This window comes from Callionymus lyra, chromosome 14, assembly GCF_982586985.1.
Source record: "Callionymus lyra chromosome 14, fCalLyr1.hap1.1, whole genome shotgun sequence".
In the NCBI taxonomy this organism is placed as follows: Eukaryota; Metazoa; Chordata; class Actinopteri; order Syngnathiformes; family Callionymidae; genus Callionymus; species Callionymus lyra.
The window spans coordinates 13,731,240-13,755,572 of NC_141831.1; the positions used below are offsets into that span (position 1 = coordinate 13,731,240).

A 24,333-nucleotide genomic window follows, 5' to 3' on the forward strand; every position below is an offset into this window, starting at 1 on the left:
CTGACATCTATAATATGAAATTCTATAAGTTACTTAAAATCGCTCAGATAAATGAGCGATTCAATGCATTTCTGTGAAGCGAACATTTGGGGCGAAAGTAATAAACGTAGCTCGGGGCGAAGTGTTTACGGTTTCAAAGCTACTGGATGTCTGACAAATCTCTGAGAGACTCTGCATCCTTCACTCAGTCAGACAAAAAAGCTTAGTTCCCACAATGCTAAGAACAGTCGTTCTTGAAGCAGGACTGTTCCAACACGAAACCAAATGAAATCTGAGAAATGTCTTCTTTTTTTTTTCTTGCTTCGCAAAGCCCGGGAGGTAACAGGAGGCAACAGCAGCAATCTGTTAATGGCTCTGTGCCTGTCGCGAGCCTCAGTCAGACCCTTTTTTTTCTTCTTGAAAACACTTTGATTAAGAGAGGACGAAGAGAAAAATCATCACACAGAATCCGTAACTTGATTGAATGTATTATTACCAAGGGAGACAGCAAATATTACTGCCTTAAGTAGAATCTTAAAGAGAAGCGCAATGCACAGAGGGCCGTGGGGGGTCATTACGCCTCTCCGCTTGGTCCTCTCTTGGCCTTTCGCACTCATCTTTTTCCTGTCAATGGATTTACATGAATGTCACGGTGAGGACAGGAACCTCTAGGATTTTTTTTCAATATATTGCAATTAACTTGATCCAATGAAAAAGAATGAGAGAGAGTCTGTACCACATAGTACATGGAGATCAAAAGGTACTGCCTAATTGATATAAAAAAAAAACTGCACTTAAGAAAGAGAAGCATTCAGGGAAGTCTAAAAGCCATTAAATAAATGATTCATCACATTAGAATAATACAAATAGACATATAGTGCATTAGAATATAATAGAATGACATTTGAATTTACTTGATTGATGGCGTCGGTTAGACAAGATAACCTACATCTTCGTCGCTCTGTTATTCCCATCGGGCGGGTTTGTCTCAGGCCTGTCCTTTAAGATGTCTTTCTTCACCGCTTTATTATCTATTAAAATACACGTTTAAAATTGCATTCACGTCAATTTTACATTTTTGTTTCAACCACGTTTCGAGCTAACTTATCGGTCAGGATGCAAATCAATGGTTTGAACCGTACCACCTTGGGTTTTCTTTTCATAACGGTTGAGTTGAATGTGGGCAGTATTTTCGGGGAATCTTCTTCAGACAACAATCACAACAAAAGGTAATTGGAATAGCAGAAGAAAAAAAAAACGTTAAGTGCATGAAAAGTACATCAGTATTTTATATAGTATTGTTCATGCACTTAACGTTTTTTTTATGCCATTCTAGTTCATTTTTGTTATGATAATTGTCTGAAAGCCATTTAGTTAAAAATACTTTCCACTTTTATATGATCGGTTATTTTCTTTATCCGTAAAAAGTGCTTTTGTTCCATATAAATTTTTTATTTTTTTTTGTTAAGTCCCCAACCGCCGCACCATAGTAGAAATCTGTGGGTATTTGTTACAGGGACACACAGGAAGAAAGAGAAATGGTACTATTTATGTCTTATTAATTGTTTAAAAGGATCTAGAAAAAAAAGGGGCCATTAGCCTGTGACCCTTGATGTACTTTTAATGAACTTAACGTTGTTTTTTTTCTGCAATTCTATTCAACTTTGTTGTGATTATTGTCTAAAGACAATTCTCTTAAATTACTGCCTACATTTAACTCAATCGTTATGCAAAGAAAATTAAATGTGATGGGATTGAAACCAATAACTGACCGATGAGTAAGGTTCGAATTGGGTTGAAACAAAAATGTAAAATTGACGTGAATACAATTTTAAACGTGTATTTTAATAGATAATAAAACGGTAAAGAAAGACATCTTAAAGGACAGACCTGAGACAAACCCGTCCGATGGGAATAGCAGAGCGACGAAGATGTAGGTTATCTTGTCTAACTGATGCCATCCACCAAGTAAATTCAAAAATAAAGAAAATAAAGGATCAGTCACAAGCCACTGACCCTTTTTTCTTGATCCTTTTAGATAGAAACAATCCATTCGACATAAATAGTACAATTTCGTTTCCTTTCTATGCGGCCCCCTAGGAAATACCACACAAAATAGTACAGTCAGGGACTACTTGTAACAAAAATACATAGTCCTGTGTTTTTTATGTGAAACAAAAGCAGATTTTAGAGATGAAGAAAATAAAAAACTCCATCAAAAACAGACCAACTAGACACCCTCTGGCTCTAAACCACAAAAGAAATGCACCACTGTGCAGATCTATTTTTTAATCGTTATTTTCCATTTTTTCTTCACAGTTTGGCTCAGTTGGCTTCACTGTTTCTTTTCAACAACGTCTTGAGTACTCACCACGTTTTGAATTTGGAAGTAAAGCCAGGGTCTAGTGACGAGCAGCATGGTGCCCGATGATTTCTCTTTTTGTGGGATTCATTTAATAAGGACATTTTATGGTGGCTTTGAGAACCTTATTTCCTGCTGTTTAATACAAATTCAAAAATTCTAGAGGGGATAGCTACACTTAAAAATGCTCAAAGGATAACGCTAATGTCTTCAAATATAAGTTTATGTTAGCCATTAAAGAGACCAGACATTTATGTATTTTTTTTTGTTCCTTAATGTGGTCTATTCGTATATATTTTTGAAAGTAATGCAGCTTTAAATTGATAGCTCAGCCAAAACTTCATTCATTTTCTACTCACCCTCATGTAGACTAATGGTTCGGATTTTTCAAAGGTAATCTGTTCCTTTTTAAAGTTACAGGCAAAGATGTATATTTATTTTAACTGGAAGGAGAAAGACACTATAAAACATCCAAGTACTTCCATACGGTTCGTCTGTAGCGTCCATCTTGTATTGAAGCCTCGAGAAAGTGCACCAAAAAAACTTAAACAAGACTTTATTTTTAAATTGTCTTTTGTGGAATAACTCAGGCTATGGGCCGACGCTGACAAGAAGTACTCCGGGTTAATATCGTAAGCGATTCCAGTCTACTGTCCACATGGGAAATTGCTCGTGATATTTACCCAGGATACTTCCCGTATGTGTGGGATGTTGGCCTAGCAGCTAGCCAAGCAGCGCCCGCTAAAAAAAGCTTAAATTCCAGATTTTACATTTAAGTTTCACAGGGAAAATATCTCTTCAGGCTTCAATACAGGATGGACTTTACAGATGAGCACCACAGAGGGATTTGGATGTTTTAAGAATTTCTTTTTAGACAAGAGGAGAGCTCCAGTCGCTATATCAAAATTAACACACACTTTTGATTCTAGCTTTTAAAAGCAACAGATTACTCAGAATAATCCCAACCCTTAGTCCACATGATGGTAAATGGATGAATGGGTGGATAGATGGATGGATGGATGGATGGACAATAAGTAAAATTTGAATTATAACGCAATTTTTAGTTGCCACGCCCATGATTAGAATTTGACACAGACTCAAAATCGAAAATTGATTCAAATAGAACATGAAGTACAAGACAGAATAGACCACTTGGACAATGAGTGAGTCATGAAAAAAGAATCAAGTACGCTGTTGATTAGAAAAGGCAAAAGAGGTGTTAAGAAGATGCAATTCTCGTCCACCTCTTGGGTTTGATAAATCCGTTTTCACAAGCAAAGTGAATTGATTTCTGAATAAGTTAATTGGAAACGGCTCAAAATGTGTTATTGTTTTGTAGCAAACATACTACCCTGGGGCATCTGTACAATAAAAGATTCAAACCATCGCATGCTCACTTCATTAATAGAGCTTATTTTATTCATGTTGGATTATTTTTCTTTCATAAATTCTCAGTTTCCAGTTTACAATGACAGCTTGCAGCTTCTCTTTCAAATATGGACGGAAGCTATCAAGTATAAAAAAAAAAAAGGCACCGCGATAGCAACAATCAACCCCGGATCCTAATAAAAACAAGCAAAACATAAAGCAAATGCAAAACAAGTGTAAGTGTCTGTGTCCCTGCAGTTTTATGGCAGCATCCTCCATCTGCTTCTCACCGCCTCTGGTGGTTGTGTGTGATGGGTAGCTCATTTCCAGGCTAGATACAGTCTCAAAGCAGACAGCTCATCAACATGAGTGACAAGTGGCGAGGCCTTGCAACAAACCCATCTGAGAGGGAGTTACCCAAAGGGTAAGTGAAAAAAGAAATACATATCATTGCTTTAAGCGGGAGTCACCCGCTGTTATGACCTATACATTTTACATCCATATATTTCTCTATTTATCAGGCAAAAGAAACCAGTGGTGACTTAATAATAGCCACGAGTGTTTGGCTTGTGGCTAGGAAGTTGCTGGTAAAATTGCATGTGATGGCGAGCTGGTGCACTGGGTCACAGCCTACTCCCATCAGTGTGTGGAGCAGAGAGAGCTAACTGTATTTGTTTAAAGGTCAACTAATCTGTTGATTTATTTGTCTCTTAAATTGATCCTGGACCTCTTTTTTACTCATCAGAATGTGTCCGTTTGTACAAAACTCTCTTTTAATTAAAATATTTGAATTCGAAAATGTTCTATAGCCCCGCCCACTGAAAAAAGGTTGATTTTTTGGGGAGATTACCAGAACCATAGCTACTCCAAGGGACTCATTTTATAAACAAAGTGGGGAGTAATTACAGATGGCTCGAGGAGAAGTGAGGCTCATTATAACGTAATGGATTATGCTCTCGTAACTTCTCGTTTGCTCAGATTTCAGACCAGGTAGAACATTATAACATGGTCATGATGAGGGACTTACTGCAACTTGGAGAGGAAGCCTTCAACATTTAAAACATGTGATAGAGTCAGGAGAGTTTTTAATTCCCTTTGAATAAACAAGCCTTGATGCTTCGAAAACCCAGAAAATTGCAAGCATGCATGGAGATGTACCAATAGCACATTTGAATAAAACATTCTGACGTAATCAGTTACGTGAGGATATGTAAATCCTCATCCTTCAAGCTTGTGCAATATTGAACGCATGGCATAACATTTTAACACGAGGCGCAAATTAGGAATTGATTTTCCTCCATGAGGATATTTTTTTCGATTTCTCTGAAACGTACTGTTACATTCCATTTGTGTGGAGAGTCTCTTTTTTTCAGTCCTCATTGAGCTTTTATGGTCCTTGAACACCACTGAATTTGGAGATATTCTCCAAAGGCTAAGAGAAAAGCCTTCAAGCAAGTCTTTTCCACTGTGACTAGAAATAAGGAAATGCATGTCAAACCCATACAGTACCACTCTTGTCCCTCTAGTACCATCCATCATTGAAGGGCAGAACACTAGTTAGAGATGGTTCCGTGTCTCTCTGTCCCCATCACACTGTGATGGAAAGACGGCCCTGGGGGGCTTTTTTTTCTGATGCTGGCTTGAGCAGCCTTCGCCCCCCCCACACACACACCGCGGCGGTCTACCTGCCAGGGCGTACCCTGCGGGGCTCAACAACCGCTGCTGTCGGGATCAGTTCCAGCAACTATCCTGTACGTTTTTTAAAACTAAGGATCCTTTGGACACCAGTCGTGCATATCTTTACTGACACCGGGCTAATTAAAAACCATCTGCCCCCTATTTGTCTTTATAAAGTGTACCTTCAAAAATCCTAAACTGTTGCTTACCAGCACAGCAAGCGCAGCCAGTGTCCAATTATTTGGCAAAGCACAGAGAGCCTCCACTTTTGCTGGAGTAATACATGAGCGCATCTAAAGCTTAGGGACACTGGCTTAGGCACACTGGCTCGCTCATTTATTTTACAGGCTTAGTGCTAAAACCAGACATTTGCAGAGGCGGCGTGGTGTTAAAAGCACTATTTATGAAGCCTAATGTGTGCTTATATGCATGTACTTTTCTTTCAGCTGCAAATTCAGGACCCTCATCAGGTTTTTATCCTTATAAAATGGATGAAGATAAGAGCCTTGAAGCCTGTGCTGATCTCAATTAAATTAAAGAGGACTTGGTGAATGTCTGTGTTCCTAATTCAACGGAATCAAAAAACGATTTGTGCTTTCTCCTACTTTGTTTGCGTATATCTTTTCATGCAACTCTTCTCGAGAAGGTTTTAGATTCATTGATTTATTCCTCATCTTTCGTACTCCAATTACTTGACACACCACTGGATCCATCGAACTGGATCAAATTAAGTATATTTATGAGCACGTTTTTTTTTTCTAAACTGAAAATAGCCTCAAGCATATAAGAAAAGTATTCTCCTTTAAACAACTTCCTCTATCTATTAAAAAAAAACATAACTTCTGTCTAAAAAAAAAGCGACACCATCCCAAGAGCATAACGTTTACCTGGGGCTTTGAGCGATGAAGTACGTAGTGTTTTTTTTTCTTCTGTTCAAACATACTTTGCAAGTGCTTGAGGAACTGGTAACATAATAGACATAATTAGGCCAGACAGGGATAGTAGATTGGATTTGATGGACGATTAAAAGACAAATGATGCTTTAAACTCACCATATTGGGTTAAATTTTTTTATCTGAATGTTATTTATTTTATGAAGAATTTGCAATGCATTTATTGCGATGAAAGTGGTGCATTTAAAGGCAGCTAATCGTTTAATCCAAAACAGCCTCTGGACGAAAGACTTTACCGACAAACAAGTAGGACCAAAGAAAAAAACATTGAAACATTGATGGAAAACTTTATTTTAGCTTATATTTTTCGTCCAGTAATTGAATAGACAAATGTCCGAAATTTACGAGGAGCGAGAGACTAAGATATTTTCTTAACCACCTTGCCACCAGCATCAAAACAGGGCCAACCAAATATGAGTCTTGAAATAATAATTGGCATGTACCAATCTTACCTATAAAATTATCTGAATTAGTAAGGAAGCTAATACGGCTGTACTTTTCTTGTAGCTTTTTTGTAAGGAAGCTAATAAGGCCGTACTTTTCTTGTAAACTTTTGTTGAGGAAGATAATACGGCTGTATTTTTTTATAACTTTTTAGTAAGGAAGCTAATATAGCTCTGCTTTTAATATAACTGTTTGGCAAGGAAGCTAATATAGCTCTACTTTTAATATAACTGTTTGGTAGGGAAGCTAATACAGTTGTAATTTCCTTATACATTTTTGATAAGGATGCGGATACAGTTGTACTTTTCTTTCAACATTTTGTTAAGGAAGATAATAAGACTGTATTTTTTTTTTTAACTTTTTGGTAAGGAAGCTAATATAGCTCTACTTTTAATATAACTGTTTGGTAAGGAAGCTATTACAGCTGTAATTTTCTTGTACTTTTCTTGTTACTTTCTGGTAAAGAAGCTAATATAGCTCTACTTTTAATATAACTGTTTGGTAAGAAAGCTAATGCAGCTGTAATTTTCTTGTAACTTTTTGAAAAGGAAGCGGATAAAGCTCTACTTTTCTTGTTACTTTTTTGGTAAGGAAGGTTATAGAGCTCTACTTTTATAATAACTGTTTGGTAAGGACGATAATACAAGTGCACTCTCCTTTTAGAAATGTTTAAACATCGACAAATGGTATTGCCATAATGTTAAAATATGTGACACGTCTGTGTGAAGCCAAACCAATATTTTTACAACGATTTATACTCAATATTGTCTATTAATAATGAAAGATGTTAGGAAGTTCTGTGAGATTGCTGCTTATGTTAACCTTTTGATTATTGAAAAAAACGGACCAGTTGTCTTTTTGCTTACGGCAACCTAATATTTACTTGCAACAACATTATAGAACACTGACTTGAACTTCACCTTCAGGTTCCAGTTTTCAAAACCGTGCAGTCTCCAGTAATAACCCAGTGTGCGAGTCAGTTGGCCAGAATGATGAAACTGTGGAGAAATCCCTTTCATGTGCATTGCGGAATTGAATAGAGGGTTAGATTTAGTGTGATAATGGGGGTTCTTTTCTGTTTCAATCTAGATTTTACAATTGGTTGTAATCTTTGCCACATAATTAACTGTCGGTTCACACTAAAAGACAATAAGCCAATTTCATACTTTGCTAGCGTTAATGGCCAGAGCTGTCATGCTCTGTCCTTTCTCTCACATTGCCTCATTCAAAGGTCTGGCCTGTCTGTAGTTGTTTGATGAACATTGCAATCTGCCAGGCCAAAGTTTGGAATGAGTGTGTAGGTCACATTGTTCGGGATCATGCAAGCGAAAGCACATTTTCCGATTCAAATTGGTCAAAGAAAAAAAAAAAAAGAAGAAAGAAATCCATAATGGCTTGAAAGGTGCCTTGACACTCCGTCATCATTTGGTGTTGGGCTGCACTGTCCCGTAAGGTCATTGGTAAATGGGTGCACCATTGTCTGTGGTGTCACAGCGCGATTCCAGGTTAGAGTTTAATTCTGCTCCAGTTGGGTTCTTTCGCTGACCTATTTGCCGTGTGATTAAATTACAAAACAAGTGGGGGGTAACAAACAGCCGTGGCTGATGTGAGTGAAACACAATGCATGTGCTTGAATGAGATCAGAATTATAGGCCTATTACTCATGACAACAGGCCTGGGGGGGACTGAATCTGAGGACATTTTTTTCTTTCTTTCTACTGACGACTTCAGAAAAAACCCAGAACCATGACCTGTTCCTGCTCTGGGTGGTGGCGCCAGAGTTGGTATGTCAGAGGGAGACTGACATAGATACTGATTTATAGAACAGCCAGTGGGCATAACTATGGGTGATGAAGTCTGACAGCCTCAATCACAAACGTGGATTTATGATTAGTATAATTATAACCAGTGCTATTTAGGGATGCACCACAATGAAAATTATTGACCAGAACTGAAAACCAAAAGACCACTTTACCAAGGCATGAAACGGAAACACAAAAAATGTACCTAACCCTTGTGTTATGTCAGGGTCAAAGTGACCCAAAGGCCCGAAAACAAATGTTTATGGGTACGACAACATTTGTTTATTCCGGCCTCAGGGTCAACTGGACCCAGAGATAACACAAGGGTAAATTAAACTTACTTAACTTTGCATTGGGATGGGCAAAAGTTTTCAAAATGCTTTAAAGAATAATTTAAAAAAAAATTGGTGAAAAATGGCACTTGCATTTAAAGAAAATGATGCACAATATAAAACGAAATGACGTTCAAAACAAATGTTGTCGAACTAAACAACACTCATGACTGATGTACAGGCCCATAATAGGCTGCCCTGATTTCTAAAATTGTGAATTATAAAATATTTTCCCTCATCAAAGCTAAGAGCAATGAAGTATTTTAACATTTATGTTTTGAAAAACTACAGCTGAATGCATTCAGAACAAGTTCAACTACTGAAAGATAAGATCGACTTCTGCATGACAATTGAGGAAGCGCTGATGGATTTTATAATAAAAGGGACATAAATAAATATTTGTAAAAAAAAATGTAGAATGTAATAATTAATAATTTAAACTAAATGATACATGCGTTATTAAAAATAAAATAATTATCAAATATTAAATTATGGATTTTAGAATGTGTTTTTTGTGTGTTCAGAGAACTGAATACCCATCTGAGTGTTTTGCCTTTTGTTACAATAAATACACTCTTGAATGCACCGTAGCACTCTAGTGCGTGTGGCAAGCAGTGCGGCGAAAGTTAACAGACAACATGTTTTTTCAAGTCTTTCTATCCACACAAAAGTGTACAGTGTTGATAACTAACATGTTTAAAGATGTTTATTATAATTATTCAGGTTTTTCATATGTGAAAGTTTAGGATTGTCCAAAAGGGGGGATTCCATGAAACAATGAATTTGAAATGGCCTTACAGTAAAGCTGTTAAAAATGCATTAGGTAAAGAATATAGGCATTTGGAAGAAGCTTAGAATCTCCTCTATGATCTTAAACCTGATGATAAGGTCTGAAAAGGTGGGCTAAATCAGAATGACATCCATCAGAAAAAGGATCTACCCCTGCAGCAGCCTAATCCCAAAATACTCAATGGGTGCCTGCTATCTGCCTTCAAAACATCCCTCTGCTTTTACGACGTTTATCCTAATACAGACAAATAATTATTCAAAGGGAACCTTGGTGTTGACACGGTAATGGCTAAAGAGACGGTACGTTGTGTGATAGCGATATGGCAGGCTTTGAAGGCAAAGGCAAATCCCTGACAGGAGTTCAAAAGGAACAAATATATAACACTACATGCATCATCGGTGAGATCTAAGGCTTGAGAAATCAGACAGCATCGCTAAAGAAGCTCATTATCATGCAAATGTCATTTATTTCATTTTATATCTCCCTTAAAAAACCCAAAATGAGTCTGCACAGAGAAAGATGGGCACCAGCCTTCAAGCTGGGCAGGCGGCCATCTCAATCCCCTGACTATAATCTGTTGTCGCGATAGTGTCGGGGGAAGCACACGCCACTACCTGTCCTCAGTCCACCTGTGTCCTGTCAGTTCTTTTTTTCAAGCCACAGCCAATATAACTATGAAGCAATCGGGACAATAATTGCTCTTGGAGGAAATATCTCATCGCGTCTGAAGTGTTTCATATAAACATTCTCGGATGATAAGTGCTGTAACATAATCTAATGCCACCGTTGAACAACACAATTCTATTAACGCTGAAGGTCTTTATTAGTTTATATTAATGAGTTGTGAGACTTTATTCACCATGTTGCTGTTGTTGCAGTTGTATTACCTAAAGATAATTAAAGAGCACTGGAAAAGTAGTAAATAGATACGTGGTACGTTTTGAACTGTTGGCTCTTTTGGTGAGTTTGCAAACAATTTTACAGAATCTCAGCTCTTTTTGTTAATATTAAGGGGCAGAAATGTAGAACCATGTATACAAACATTATTGTAGTTGTTTACAAATGTATGACTACACAAAATAAATGACAGTAACATATTTGTATTTGTTTTTCAAAGTAGGAATAAATTAAAATAAGACAAAACAATACAATGTATATTAACTTGATAAAGAAAAAATTAACCAATATGTGTATGATAGACAAACAGCTGGATAAACTTTTTTCAGGGGTCCCCAGCCTTTTTTGTACCACAGATTATTTACATTTTAGGATTATATTCACAAAGCGACGTTTATTATTATTTATAATAGAAAAAAGTAAAAATACAATAGCATGACCTGCAAAAAAACTACCATTTTAATTAATGTATATTTGATTGTATGCTGACGATGGGTTGCTGAATGTGTGTGTCTCCTCGCTTTTAATGACTTTGTGCCAATGTGTGAGCATGTTTGTGTTAAATATTATTTATATATTCATATATAGGAACTCTTGAGTTCACAATTTTTTAGTTTTCTCAATAAAACACCTTTTAGGCAGTAATTTTCTTTTTTTTATTTCTGTGACCCAGTAACAAATGTCTCACAGACCGTAACTGGTCCCCGGACCACTGTCTAATGTCCGATTCGCACAGTATTACCTGGGGACCTCTGGTTATTTGTAATAATTGCGGAGAATGTCAGAGTTTTAATCCCGTGTGAAGGCGCCATGTCTGTGATTTGTAATGTAAAAATTCTGCCGCAAATTACCTACTGTAAATCGCCAAACACAGACGTCAGGTGATAATACTAATCCCGTGTGAATCCGAATGTCTGTGTTTGTAATTCTGAATGCGGCAGATATGCTACTGTAACGGACTTCTAGGCACTCGCCATTGCATTAATATTTTCTTCCGCTGTTTTATTTTGAAGGGGTTGAGAAGGAAGTACATCGAGTTTGTTGGTGTTGGGGGTGTCTTCCACATGACAAAATTAAAGAAGACGTGCGCGCAGCACAGCTACAAACTAAGTTCCTTGTTGTCTCCCACAAAAATACACTTGGTTACACTACTGTAACAGACCGTGTCTCTTCTGTAAGAATATTGTAATATATACATTTATGTTCAGGCCGGCACTCTCGCTGTGAGCGTCTGCATAAGTTGGGGAGAGAAACGAAAGAAAATAAACGGTCGTCCACTTTATCTTCTCTAAACGAAGAACGCTTGGTGACACTAACTTTCTCTTTCAGTAATTGCGTTCCTTTTTAGATCTGTATCTCTAGGTAATGTCAGTGAAAATCACTATTTTACAGATGTCGCTTATCCTGTGTGAATGCACTTAAAATAACACAAAGTAGGGGGGGTCCTTTACAAAACACCGAGGTCCCCAGGTAATACTTATCCGGTGCGAATAAGGCTTTAGACTACTTCAAGCTGCAGTTATTCGTAAAACTAACAATAAAAGAACAACACAATTACTTTGCATAAGTGAGAATACAAGGAACAAACAAGAGTTATTGTATTTTAAGTGGCAATTTAATTTGTTAAAAACAAAATTTAGACAAAGAATCAATCCTTCAAGATAAGTTTATCTTTTTTTTCCTCAGCTCCTGTTTCCTTTGTTTCCACAATCATATGATTTTCACTCTCCAGGGATAAATGCAGCTGCTTAACGTATCTGATTCGTCGTTCTGGACTATTGTCAAGTTTGCTAATCAAAATCAGATCCTTTATTGTGTAAAAACTGAAGGACAAATTGTAATTTTTTCCAGCACACGTCACAGATAACAGTTTTCACGCCGTCTGAAGTTACCAATTTAGAAATAATTAGAAAGCTCAGTGATTATGATGAGAGTCCATTAAAATAAAGAGCACTGTAATCAAAATGGTTTTCTGATTCACACCAGCCGATGCAAATGATTGCATACAGGTGCGAACCTCACACAAGAATGGCTGGCGAGATTTCACAGGAGTTGAGTCACGTTCTCACTGCGTAAATTATAAAACAAGTACTGACTCGGTTAATTGTCATGCTCCTCGTCATTTTCTGTTATTTTGATTATTTTTTTCACGTGCTCCCCGGATCTTCTGTTTTTTAATTGAACGATAATAACAAATAAGTCAAAAACACAAGCTCCAACTAATTTCCTTGTACCAGTCCGTGGTGTCAGATTGTCCATACTTTTAAGTGTTGACCTCTCTATAGTTCCTTGTGCATTTCTCTGAGCTTTGTTTTGAACCTCTGTACACATTTGTTCTGTATGTATTACTTCTTTTATATGTGTGTGTTGATCACTGTTGTCTTTTTTATCATAGAATTTGTTGAGTTTGATTTATTTACTGTGGCATCTGTTCTTATTTATGTCTTGTCTGACTTATGGTTTATGTCTATGTCTGTTGTTTTTTTTGTATGTTTTTAATCATTTGTATTACTTCAATTTCGTGTCCAATCTGGTCACTACACGCGCTCAATCTGGTTTATTAGCATCGTTTCTCCTAAAATCGTTGAAGCTTTCCATAGACTATATATCATTCACGGTGGGGAAAAATTGATCTGACACTTTCTCCTGTTTTCAAAGTTTTCTAAACGATCATAGTGATAGGTTAACCCACTTTTAAAGGTCACCAAGTATATCAAAATCAAGATAAGTTGCCAACTGTCATAAAACAAAAAAAAGCCTCAATATAGATTTCTAGATGCCTGCTGGTGCTTTGAAAATTGTTAAAAGAAGGTGCGACGGATGACATTTTCACAATTTATTTGATCTTTAAAGTTAATTTCCAATGTTTAAAAAATTCTGAAAGTTCACATAAAGCAAGTTCACATTAATCTTGATTCATGGAATATCACTTCATATAGTGCTGACCTCATTAATATAACAAGAAATACAAGGTAGCATGTAGGAAAAAGTCACTTTTACTTGAGAGATTCGTATGCGAGAGCGAAGACTTCCCTTCTAGATCCAAAGTATATTTGAAGACTTTTCACGTAGAAAGAAATGAGAAAAGATGCAAGGCTTAACATACAAGACTGAGTTTGAAGAAATACATTGAGGACTTGAGTCACCTGTAAGATACTCCATCATTCAAGTTTCTTCACACGTAGAAGGAACAGTTCAGGTGGTTCAAAAGCATTTGATGCTATTATGGTGCCGGGATACTGTGAATCATGATCCTCGGGATGAAAGGAAAGTAAGGCCTGAATAATGAAAAGCAAAGACATTGTTGCGAGGAAGAATATGTTTCTTAATTTAGGCCATTAAAAGCTCTTCACAATGTCAAGGTATCTCTTGTGGTACCGAACATTAGTCACTGTCGATATTGTCAGCACCGTCTGGAGTTCATCAAATTTTGTTTTTATCCAACTTCAATAGAGTGACACATCATGGCCCCCCTCTTATTTCCTCCCGTCACTCATCTCCTCGGCAATGAATGAAGCAGCACGCCAGCATAACCCCTCAACCCGTCAGTCAAATTATATCAAGAAGACATCACGTCACTGTTCAGGTGCAACTGGGGAGGAATTCTTGTCGCTTTTGATTTTCCTGTCCAATTCTTATTTTAGCTTTAATTCCCAGAGATTCACATTAACTTGAGTCTTCTTGGATCATCTGTTCAACATTCCCACCACGTCAGGGACTCTTACCCCCCATTTATCTTAAATCTCAGCCACATAAATAGCCATTATTTCATTTTTTTATCCCTTCAACCCTATGACCATGACCCCCGACTACTGACAAGAAAGAGCCTTTGACACAGATCTAAATTCTAAAGATAGGTAAACCAATAAACACAAGCTACACCATAAGATGCGCGAGAAAAGCGTTTAATTTCCTGACTGGAATGCCGATGGAAATGGAATTTTCGACTTGGACAGAAGTAGAACTGGACTTCCAATGTGTAAAGCCAATCTCGTATTGGTCGATCAGGGCTCTGGTCTTTTGGGACTCATTTATAACTGAAGACGTACAACTTAAAATCTTCATTATGGTCTGTTTAATATTTAATGTTCTAGGTCTCTGTGGTGCTTCCATACTAGAATACTAGACAGCACAGTAACTGCTAAACCCTTCTTGAACCAAAACGGTTAAATTAAATCTAATAAATCTTGTGCAATCACTATAATATTTGTTTGTTTTGTTAAAGGTCTTCGAAATTGATTAAAAACGACTTGATAGAGGATTGTTTCGTTAGTTATTGTTTTGGACTGATAAAATTAAAAATTAAAAAATCCTCCAACATGATCATTAACGTTTGTTCCTGGAACTAATGGACTGATTTTAAATTAGTATTCAATTTAGGAACCACTATTTGACTAGTGCAGTTGGGATTATAAGTAAACTAGTAGACACAGTGAAGTTCACTAATTGGGGGAAAAGGGAATGTTGGCTTTTGCTAATGAACTAGTGAGTTTCTGAAGCTCAATGGAGTATATGTATATATTAAATACTTAAACAGCTTTACACACACATATTCCCTCAGGTTTTCGAGTTCTACTCTTTTCTTTACCAGTTTATTATCGGAATTTGTTGGTTTCTCTGCAACAATACGGTTCCATCTGGGGCTGACGGAAGACAATGACAGCATCTGAATTTTCACGAGTTATGTATGTACCGAGAAAAAAAAAATCACATTGACATATCAAGTAGGTTGTCGACAAAAAGCTATTACCGCAATATGTATTTTAAAGTAAATGCATGCAATTCAAGTAAAATACATACGTAAATGCCATTCGGAGGATGATTCCCTCCATTCCCTCTTCTTTTTATCTATACCCTCTTCAAAATTGTTATCACAACCAATTCCTTAGACGTCCACAACCACAGAAAATACGATGTATATATATCTATATGTAATGGTGATTTAAAGCTGCTCTTGAATCTTGAATTTAATTAATTTAGTTAATTAGTTCAATTTAGTTAATTTTTAAAGACAACATTCGCCAAAAGAAGTGGGATACAATTTGAGTTTTATTGTTATTGTTTGCGCCGGTTTCCACATTAGCTGTTTTTATGGCTTGTGTTTACTTACTGTATCTGTACTGGCTACGTCTATGTGCTCTGTGATAATTTAGAGTTAAGGTTGTGTGCTTATTTTAATATGTTTAATTAGTTATTAAAAAAAAGGAAACATTCATTTAACCAGTTAATGTTTTGGATTATGCCTCGTATTTCCCGACTCGGTTTTATGCTAGATTTTTCAACATATATACAGCGTAGAGCTGTTGTCGAGTTCTTTGTGGCATTTATCACAGAGACTTCTTCTTCGTTGCTCTGAACAACTGTCACCGTCACTTCAACCGATGACTCATGGTCTCATGACCAGAACACTATATATCTGTATATCTAACAACCAGCTGTCTCAGGGTTAAATCCCAACAGATGCCTTTATGCAAGAGGAGCAGATGCTCTATGGTATAGGTTAAGGTTTTAGTCTAAAGCATCAGCAAAGTTGAATGACAGTACATTTCTCATTGAAGTACTCTTTTTTTCTCTTTTGTTCATTATCATTTGTTCCCATAATTTAAGCAAGCTAATGCTGAATTTCAAAAAATCTCAAATAGTCGTCAGTTGCAGCCATAGTTTCTATAGACAAAGACTAAAACTCAATCTGAGAAAATCTGGTTGTTTTAAAATAAACGCCTCTCCGACTTCATTATTAATGTTGGCTCGACGGCCCGATGGTTTGGGAAAAGTGCTTTACTCTCCTCTCAATAAGGCATACAGAGAGCACCTCAACGATTTTCCTTTGACTTTTTTGCTTCTATGAGGAGCGCGTTCCATGAAATCAATATCCTTGGATAAACTCATGTGGGACAGTGGAATATTCTAAGCGAAAAAAAAGTGAGAAAACTGCCATGTACAACATATAAATCCACAGGCCAATGAATTTCAGAGTCGAATAAAAAAAAGTGAAAATACACCATGTGAATCACTTCTCCCAACTGTCTAGCAAGTCAGGTAATGGATTATATTTGCTGGCTTAATGTAGCACAGTTGCTATTATGAATCTCAGACCATTGAATGGCAGTTAAAGCCCGGGATCTGGCGCCTCGGTGCTGGAAACGTTTGAGCCAAAAATGCAAATGGCTGCATGATTCACCACCGTACTCAACTCACTTTGCTTTATAGGAAGTTTTGTTCACCATTATATACCAATGTATGTCGCTACTAGGTTGATACATTGTGTTGCCTGATTGAGTAGGTTTGCTTTAGCTAAAGTAAGATGAAAATAAAATAAAAATACTACTTGAATGAAATAAGTAAAAATATATTTTTAAAACTAGTATTAGTCAGGTGGATTATGGGCCCTATAATTGGGAATTTATTGAAATCAATCTTATTTAAAACATATTAAATATACATTTAATTGAAATTGGACATGATTAATTTTCAGCGAAGTCTTCTGAAACCTATTTGACCCCCTTATAATTTCAAAAAAGGAGCTGGAACTCTTCTCTTACTTGGTAAAATATGGTTTAAATCTCCTCATAATTGGACGTATTTTAACTTTTCATGGGATCTTCTGTCCCCCTTGTACTCTCTATTGACTAAAAACAAGGTTCCAATAAAACAAATTAAATAATAAAAGAGCGAGACCAGAAAAAAGAACAAAATGTTGTTGCTTTGAAAATGTCATCTGTCTTTCGCACAGGAATCCCACTAGAAATGTCATCAATATGAAAATTACTTTTGAGTAAAAACTGAAAAAGGCTTTCGTGGTTTTAGGGTTTAACTGTGTAACCATACAATCCAAACTTTATTTGACTGAAGTGCCACTTATGAAAAAAAATGGCTTCTGCTATTTCGAGTTAAAACAAGACGACTTTGAATTCATGGCAGATAAATGTGGGGTAATTATGAATCCTTGAAAACCGGGGGAAGCACTTCAAACCAACAAACACTTGAAAGACTTGTTTAAAGAGTTCAAGGTAATTTCAGTTGGATATAACTTATTTCACATTAAACTAACAAGGAACACACGCTTGTTTTTTGAACCAGAGAGAAGCTTCACGAAAGCAACTACAGACGTCCGTGTATAATTTCTGAGGGTTGCTGAACTCGTGTTATTTGAAATAAAAAAGGAATTTTTTCCTTTACAGAATCTTTTGGATTACACAAGAGAGTCACAAACTACAGCAAAAAGTCACAGAGGTTTTTAAAAGGCAAAAGAAACTATAACAATATTGTTCTTTTTTATACTTGAAGGCTGCTCATCAATACTGTTAAGAGGTATAATAATTGAAGGTTTTGATGTTAAATTAAACACTTGTAAAACAAATGAATAGATTTGTTATAGTACTTGAAGGCTGCTCAACACTGAATGTTTATTAGTTAGACTTTTTAGCCTTTTTTTTTATTGTCTGCACAGAAGAGATAGCAGTGAAACTGGCAACCAAATAGCATTGTTTGGCAACCGTTAAGAAACACAGCAGAGTGAATGTGTATATAAAAGTATAAATATTAATATTAATAAGTTAAAAATAGTGCAATATAGTAAAAACAGAATAAATAAATAGCGTTTTAAATATTGCATGTAATAATGTATATAACAGTATAAATATTAATAAGTTAAAAATAGTGCAATATGGTATAAAAAGAATAAATACATCATATTTTAAATATTGCATAGCTCAAGTTATATTTCATTCTACTATATGTGAAAACTGTTACTATCACCACTCTTTAAAATGTGAAATCATTGTTGGTTTTCTTCATTTAATAAAGTTGTGTACTTCAAAGTAAAAGCAAGTTTTTCTTCATAACCATAGTATTGAAAACATTTCCTAGTATTGCTATCGATGACTGAAACGTTGGTAAGCCTACTTAGCAGTGTCTTTCTTCTCCCTATGTCTTGTTTTTGTGTTTTCACATTCGATTTGTGTGCTTAAAAGAAAAAAAAAGAGGAAATCTCCAGTATCTCGACTGGAGACAAGAAATGGCTCAGAGTAAACACAGTGTTGACTATGCAGATGTCATGGTTCAGATTTATTTAGAGGGCAAATGCTCCATTAGTTGGGCTTTTTAATTAGCGCTGTGGTGAGAGAGGGTCATTAAGGATGTCTGACAGAGGAGCTGCTGATGAGAAGGACGGAGACACTGTTAACTTCAGCGCCGCACAAACACAGATCTGCTTAAAAACCAATAACATCTGACACGCTCATCCACAAATGCAGCATCGCAACATCACAGGTGCTACGTCGTGCCCCGCAAAGAGATGACCACAGAGTACACAAACACATCGGCGGCGCCAACACACACATTAACACGCATTGGAAAAATTGGCCGTAAACATGCATATTCAACGCGAAAAAAAACAAAACACAACAGAATGGATTGTCAACGAACCGTTCTCTGGATGTTCGGTCTCGCCGATGCTGCCATCTGGAGTGGTCCTCTCGTAGTGGTCCTCGGGCAGGGTCAGAGGTCCGATGCGAGGACCAGACGAAGACTTGCTGCTCGGCGTCTCGGATTCCTCCAAGCCGCTGTCATAGTAACTGTGCTGCGAGACGTCCTGCAGGTCCTGCACCGGGTTGGTGGAGAAGGTCACTCGCCGATGAGGATGCTGCGAGGGAAACGACATAAATGTCTTTAAAGCCGCATTTAGTAATGAATAGTCATGTCCGCTGTGACTCTGTGAGCTGCAATTCAAGAGTTTATTCTTCATTAAAAAAAACATGACGTGAATAAAAACAAATGTCAAGATGTAATTTACAACATTTGGGAACATTTAAAGTAATTAAAATTAAATTAAAAACGGCTTAATTTAGATTCAATTCAATTAGATATAAAGAGTAAAGTCATAACAATGTTACTTCAAAATCCTTTGCAGAATAAGAAAAAACAAAATGGAGAAAATAAAAACAAATGCTATCGAATCAACAATGAGACAGTGGTGAGTAAAAACATCCTTTTAGAAGGCAAAAACCGTAAGCAGAACCAGACTTGATATTGAACTAAATCACAAACTGTTCGTTTTTTTTTAACAATATTGCGTTTCCGTATGCGATACGTATTACATGTCGGCCAGGTTTGCATATTATGATGAAATTAGATTTTTAGATTGAAATACACATTTATTAGAATGAAATATATAATCTTTTGACCCGAAAAATAGTAGATACAATTTACATTCTGGTACTTTCAATCCATTTTAATAAGGATTGATTATCAAAGTTTTAAGAAAAAGACAACGCAAAATTGGACCCTTGTGGTGAGATATAGTACTGCTGTGCCTCACCTGCTGTCTTTTTGCTGTACTTTATTGAGAAAAAATTCTATCACACATACATTTAAGACATAGACTGTAGTAGAGAGTCATGCTGTATCACAAATATTTATGTAAAGTTCATATTGATGATATGCTGAGGAACAGACATGTGCATTTAGCCCAGTTTGTATTGTCAAATATGAGGCACAGCTCTACACTGCCTCACCCGGGATTATATTTGCAAATACTCTAGCAATTTTTACTTAATTAAATGTAAGAATCATTTCGGTTGGCATTTATTTCTGTCGCATTTTCCAACAGCTTTCCTCATTTAAGTTTGAGAATTGCATTCTATTTAATCTGACTGTCAATTTAAATCAATCATTCCAAGTTAAGTACGTTTTTTTTTTTCTTTTGCAATTCACTAGAAAACATGCACAGCAACAGCAAAGCTACTGTGCGACACTGTAGCAGGAACAAAATCCTGTCATACTCTCCTTGTTTTATTGATGCCTGCAGGGCAAATGATCCTGTTGCAATTAAGCCGAAGACTGAACTGTTTAGGCCCACTGTCTAAATTTTGCAAGCCCTCTAAAGTTCACTTTTCTAAAGTCAGAAAATAGCATTAAATATTAAAACCTCTATAAATATTAAATAGTCTGTGGCACTATTATCATTCAGGGGGCTCATATAAGGTAAAGATGTCTGAATAGATGGAGGTTTATGGGCAGAAATAACGCGTCTGCGTTGGAGGATCAGGTTTGAACTTATGAACTGAAGTGATTAAAAAATGAGTGATAAATAAAATGAAACCCATTGGCAACACACTCCTGTATTCATTTGTGGCAAACAATGGGATGTATTTGTCTTTTATCAAAATAAGGCATAACTGCAGTTGAGGTAGGTTCAGGTCATTGGTAGGAATTGTATACATTTCTCCAATTGTAAAGGACTGTAATTAAGTTTATTCTTTTTTCTTTTCCTCATCTCTCTTCATTTTGTAGTGTTTTTCAACTTTTTAATGAATTTTTTTATTAAATCGTTTAATCGTTTTTAACATTTATAGTTCACAAATGTTTCTCCAAAGGTTCGTCTCTGCTTGCGCCACCTCCTGGCTAGCTCGACAAATATGTTACCGTTTAATGAAGGATGGGCGAAGTCAAATTTCAAGTGCCATATTTATTTGTTGTTTCTTTGTAACGGTAACAAGAACAGTCGTCAGACTTCTTCGGTGCGCTACAATGTGAAGCTTGAAGACGTGACTTCTTATACGGTAAGTTTCCGCTTCTGATGCTAAAGGAACCGATCGCCCCCCTGCTGGTGTAACTACACCACTACATCCACGGATAATAAATTAACATGGGGGACAACTATTTACCACTACACAGTGCCACATATTATTTTAACAAAACATACCTACAAATAGTAAAGTGTTGATGAGGCCTCATGAAACATCTGTGTAGTGACGACACTGTATCATGATTCACTGTCTTTATTTTGAAAGACCACTAGATGTCACTCTCTGATTTATATTATGACTCTGATCTACCAACCTGGCATCATTTTCAAACGTACAGATTCTAAATTAAGACGGTGTCTCATGAAACACCGTCTTAATGTTGAAAGGCCACTAGATGGCACTCTTTTCTTTATACTATTTCATATCTACTAATTTAATAATCGAAATGGTCTGACAATGAACTGAAATGGGGTCCCTTGTTCTGCCTGCACTCTTAAAAACAAATTGAGGGATGCGGAATATCATGTCACGCGCCATAAATTGGCCCACGGGCCCCACGTTTGGGACCCCTGCTTTAGATACTACTAGGACTAAGACAGGTCTGGTATAGAACAATACTTTTCCCGATATAGAGTAAGACAAGGACCAAAATGATGATAAAAGAAATTGGACTAGTCTTTAGTTTTTGTTGTCTTTTTGGCTTTATAGACCAGTTTTCACTAAAAGTATTTGGTTCTGATGTCTGATACTTTAGAAAACGAAAATATTTTAGTCATGTCAAGTTCATTTTATTTTTATTTTTAGTTAAAAAAAAACAAAGTATCTTATCCAAACCCATTTAATGAATCTCATTAACACAGTGTCTTCATTTTGAAAAGCCACTAGATGGAACTCTCTGTTTTCTACGCTTTCTAATCTACTAATTAAACAAAATATGTTATCATTTTCAAAATGATATCATTTTTCTTAGTGCCATCTAGTGGCCTTTTTTTTAAATTCAACACACTGTTTCATGAGGCATCATCAACCCATCACTAACATCAATATAACCCTTGACTTGACTAAAGATGATTTAACAAGATGTACAGTAAATATTTGTAGCAACAAAATATTCAACAACAATGCATTGCAAACCAACATTACTTTCACACCTTCTTATGAGGAAAGAAATCTCAAATATTATACCTCAGAAAAGCAGAGAACAAATCGTTGACAATCACACCCTTTATCAAATTGAATGGGTTGTAAATACAGTTAGGAGACCATTAAATTTCCTCTTCCCAAGATCAGTTTACTAATGGCAACTTACCACCGATCGACAATAGAAAGATGACTCACGTGCAACCTCGAGTCGTTTGCTCCCACACACACATGCACACACACACACACATGCACACACACACACACACACATGCACACACAGATTCCTTGTAAAAGCCAAGAAAGCACTGATACAGCAGAACCGGGGCCTGCCTCTGCTGTGCAAGCCCCAATCAATAGCAGCAGTCTCGGCTCTTCACCGCTCAACCACTTTTCTGGCAAACAAATCCATGCAAGAAATCTTTGCGACCATCATCCTTTTAGTATGTCGACAGAAAACGTATCCAGGGAGATGTTCACGAGAGCGCTGTGACAATTGTGCGCCTAATACAATCTAAGAGCCTTAAAATCAAAATTCAAAAGCTGTTTCTACCTTTTATATCTGTTCAGATGTGTAAGACGTGTAGTCGGGTCGGCCTGAGCGGAGACTTTTAGATCAGGGGTCTCAGAGTCAACTGGCCTGGGGGGCCACCAGAGGAAAATTCTTGTGGAGACTTGGGTGTCGGCAGTTATTTCTGTCCTTGACACATTTTGATTTAAATTTTGTTGAATGTATGTTTTTTTTTTGTGTCGTTTCACTGTGAATTCGAGCCATATTTGTGTGATTGTCATTTTATTTCGTAAACAGATTGTAGTTTAAGTTTTGCAGCAATTATTTTTCAATTTTTGAGGATTAAAAAAAAAAGAAGTCAAATAAGTCACATTTTCCAAAATTCACTTCACATGAACTTTGGTTTTACAGAAATATTTCCCTTTATTTTTATGGAATTTAGTTTTGTTCATGGTTTCCTTTTTTTTCTTTTTTTTTTTTTTTATCGAGATTTTTAAGACTTTGAAAAATCATAAATTTGCAAATTTCACTACCATTTCTCTGTATTCACATGGTCTTCCGGGACCTGAACTTGACCTCAGCATTTTTTCCTACTTTCCATCTGTAGAGTCTTTTTTGGGCATTTTTGCAAAGTGTTCCATGAAAAAAAGGTTGTTTTTGTTGCAGATTTGCAATTTCGCTAAAATTCACTTGATCCACTGGGACTTAAACTTTAGTTTTGCAGCTTTTATTTTCCCTCAGTATCAAATACTTAAATAAAAAAAGAAAAGATGAAAAAATCTCTTCCATCTTTATTATAAAATTAAAGGTAAACAAATGATAAAATGATTGATGATCAAAGCCCTGAAAAATGTAACGTTGAACTTGGTCTGCCTGCACTCATAAAAAACAAATGGAGGGTCGCAGAATATCTTGTCACATGCCCTAAGAAAGGGTGATTATAGAACAATATTTTCTAGATAAAGACGAAGACCAATACCAAAATAAAAATAAAAACATTTCTTTGTATCAAGTTGTCTTTTTGCATCATAGTCCAATTTTAGTCAAATAAAAGTCTTTAAGTCTGATGTATTTATTTAATTTAATATTTATTCATTGCAGTCATAACCAACGTTATATCTCATCCAAACCCATTTAACGACACGTCAATCCTGTGAATCCAATCCCAGACACAGAAGATGTTTGTCTCATTGAAACTGTCATTTGAATTTACACATGACATGTGAACAACAACGGTCGTCCATCGATCGCCGCGATCGCATGGAGGAGGCGTGCCCAGGTTTGTGACATGCGTTTCTTCGATTGACAGGAACAATACTCACAAGCCCATTATGTCTCGAGACCACCATTATTACGGGTCAGGATACTAGAGTGAAGGACGGAATCAGAGACCAAGACATAGATCATAAACCGTTGATGGTGTCAATAAAATTTTCAATTTTGCCATTTTTAAGATGTATAAATAGTGTCACCACTGATTATTAAATATTATTTTCTTAGTGTCACTTTATTGCTATTACTTTATTCAAAGCTTAATACAAGGTTAAAC

At 36.3% G+C, this 24,333-nt stretch overlaps 1 protein-coding gene across 1 annotated transcript in view; it reads right to left on the reverse strand.

Annotated features, from left to right (window-relative positions):
* Window positions 1-24,333, reverse strand: part of pcdh1a (protocadherin 1a) — a 125,868-nt gene that overhangs the window by 17,020 nt on the left and 84,515 nt on the right. The window contains exon 4 of the mRNA XM_087807654.1: window positions 19,032-19,248. Coding sequence (XP_087663780.1) covers window positions 19,032-19,248 — 217 coding nt within the window. The remainder of the gene's footprint in view (window positions 1-19,031; window positions 19,249-24,333) is intronic.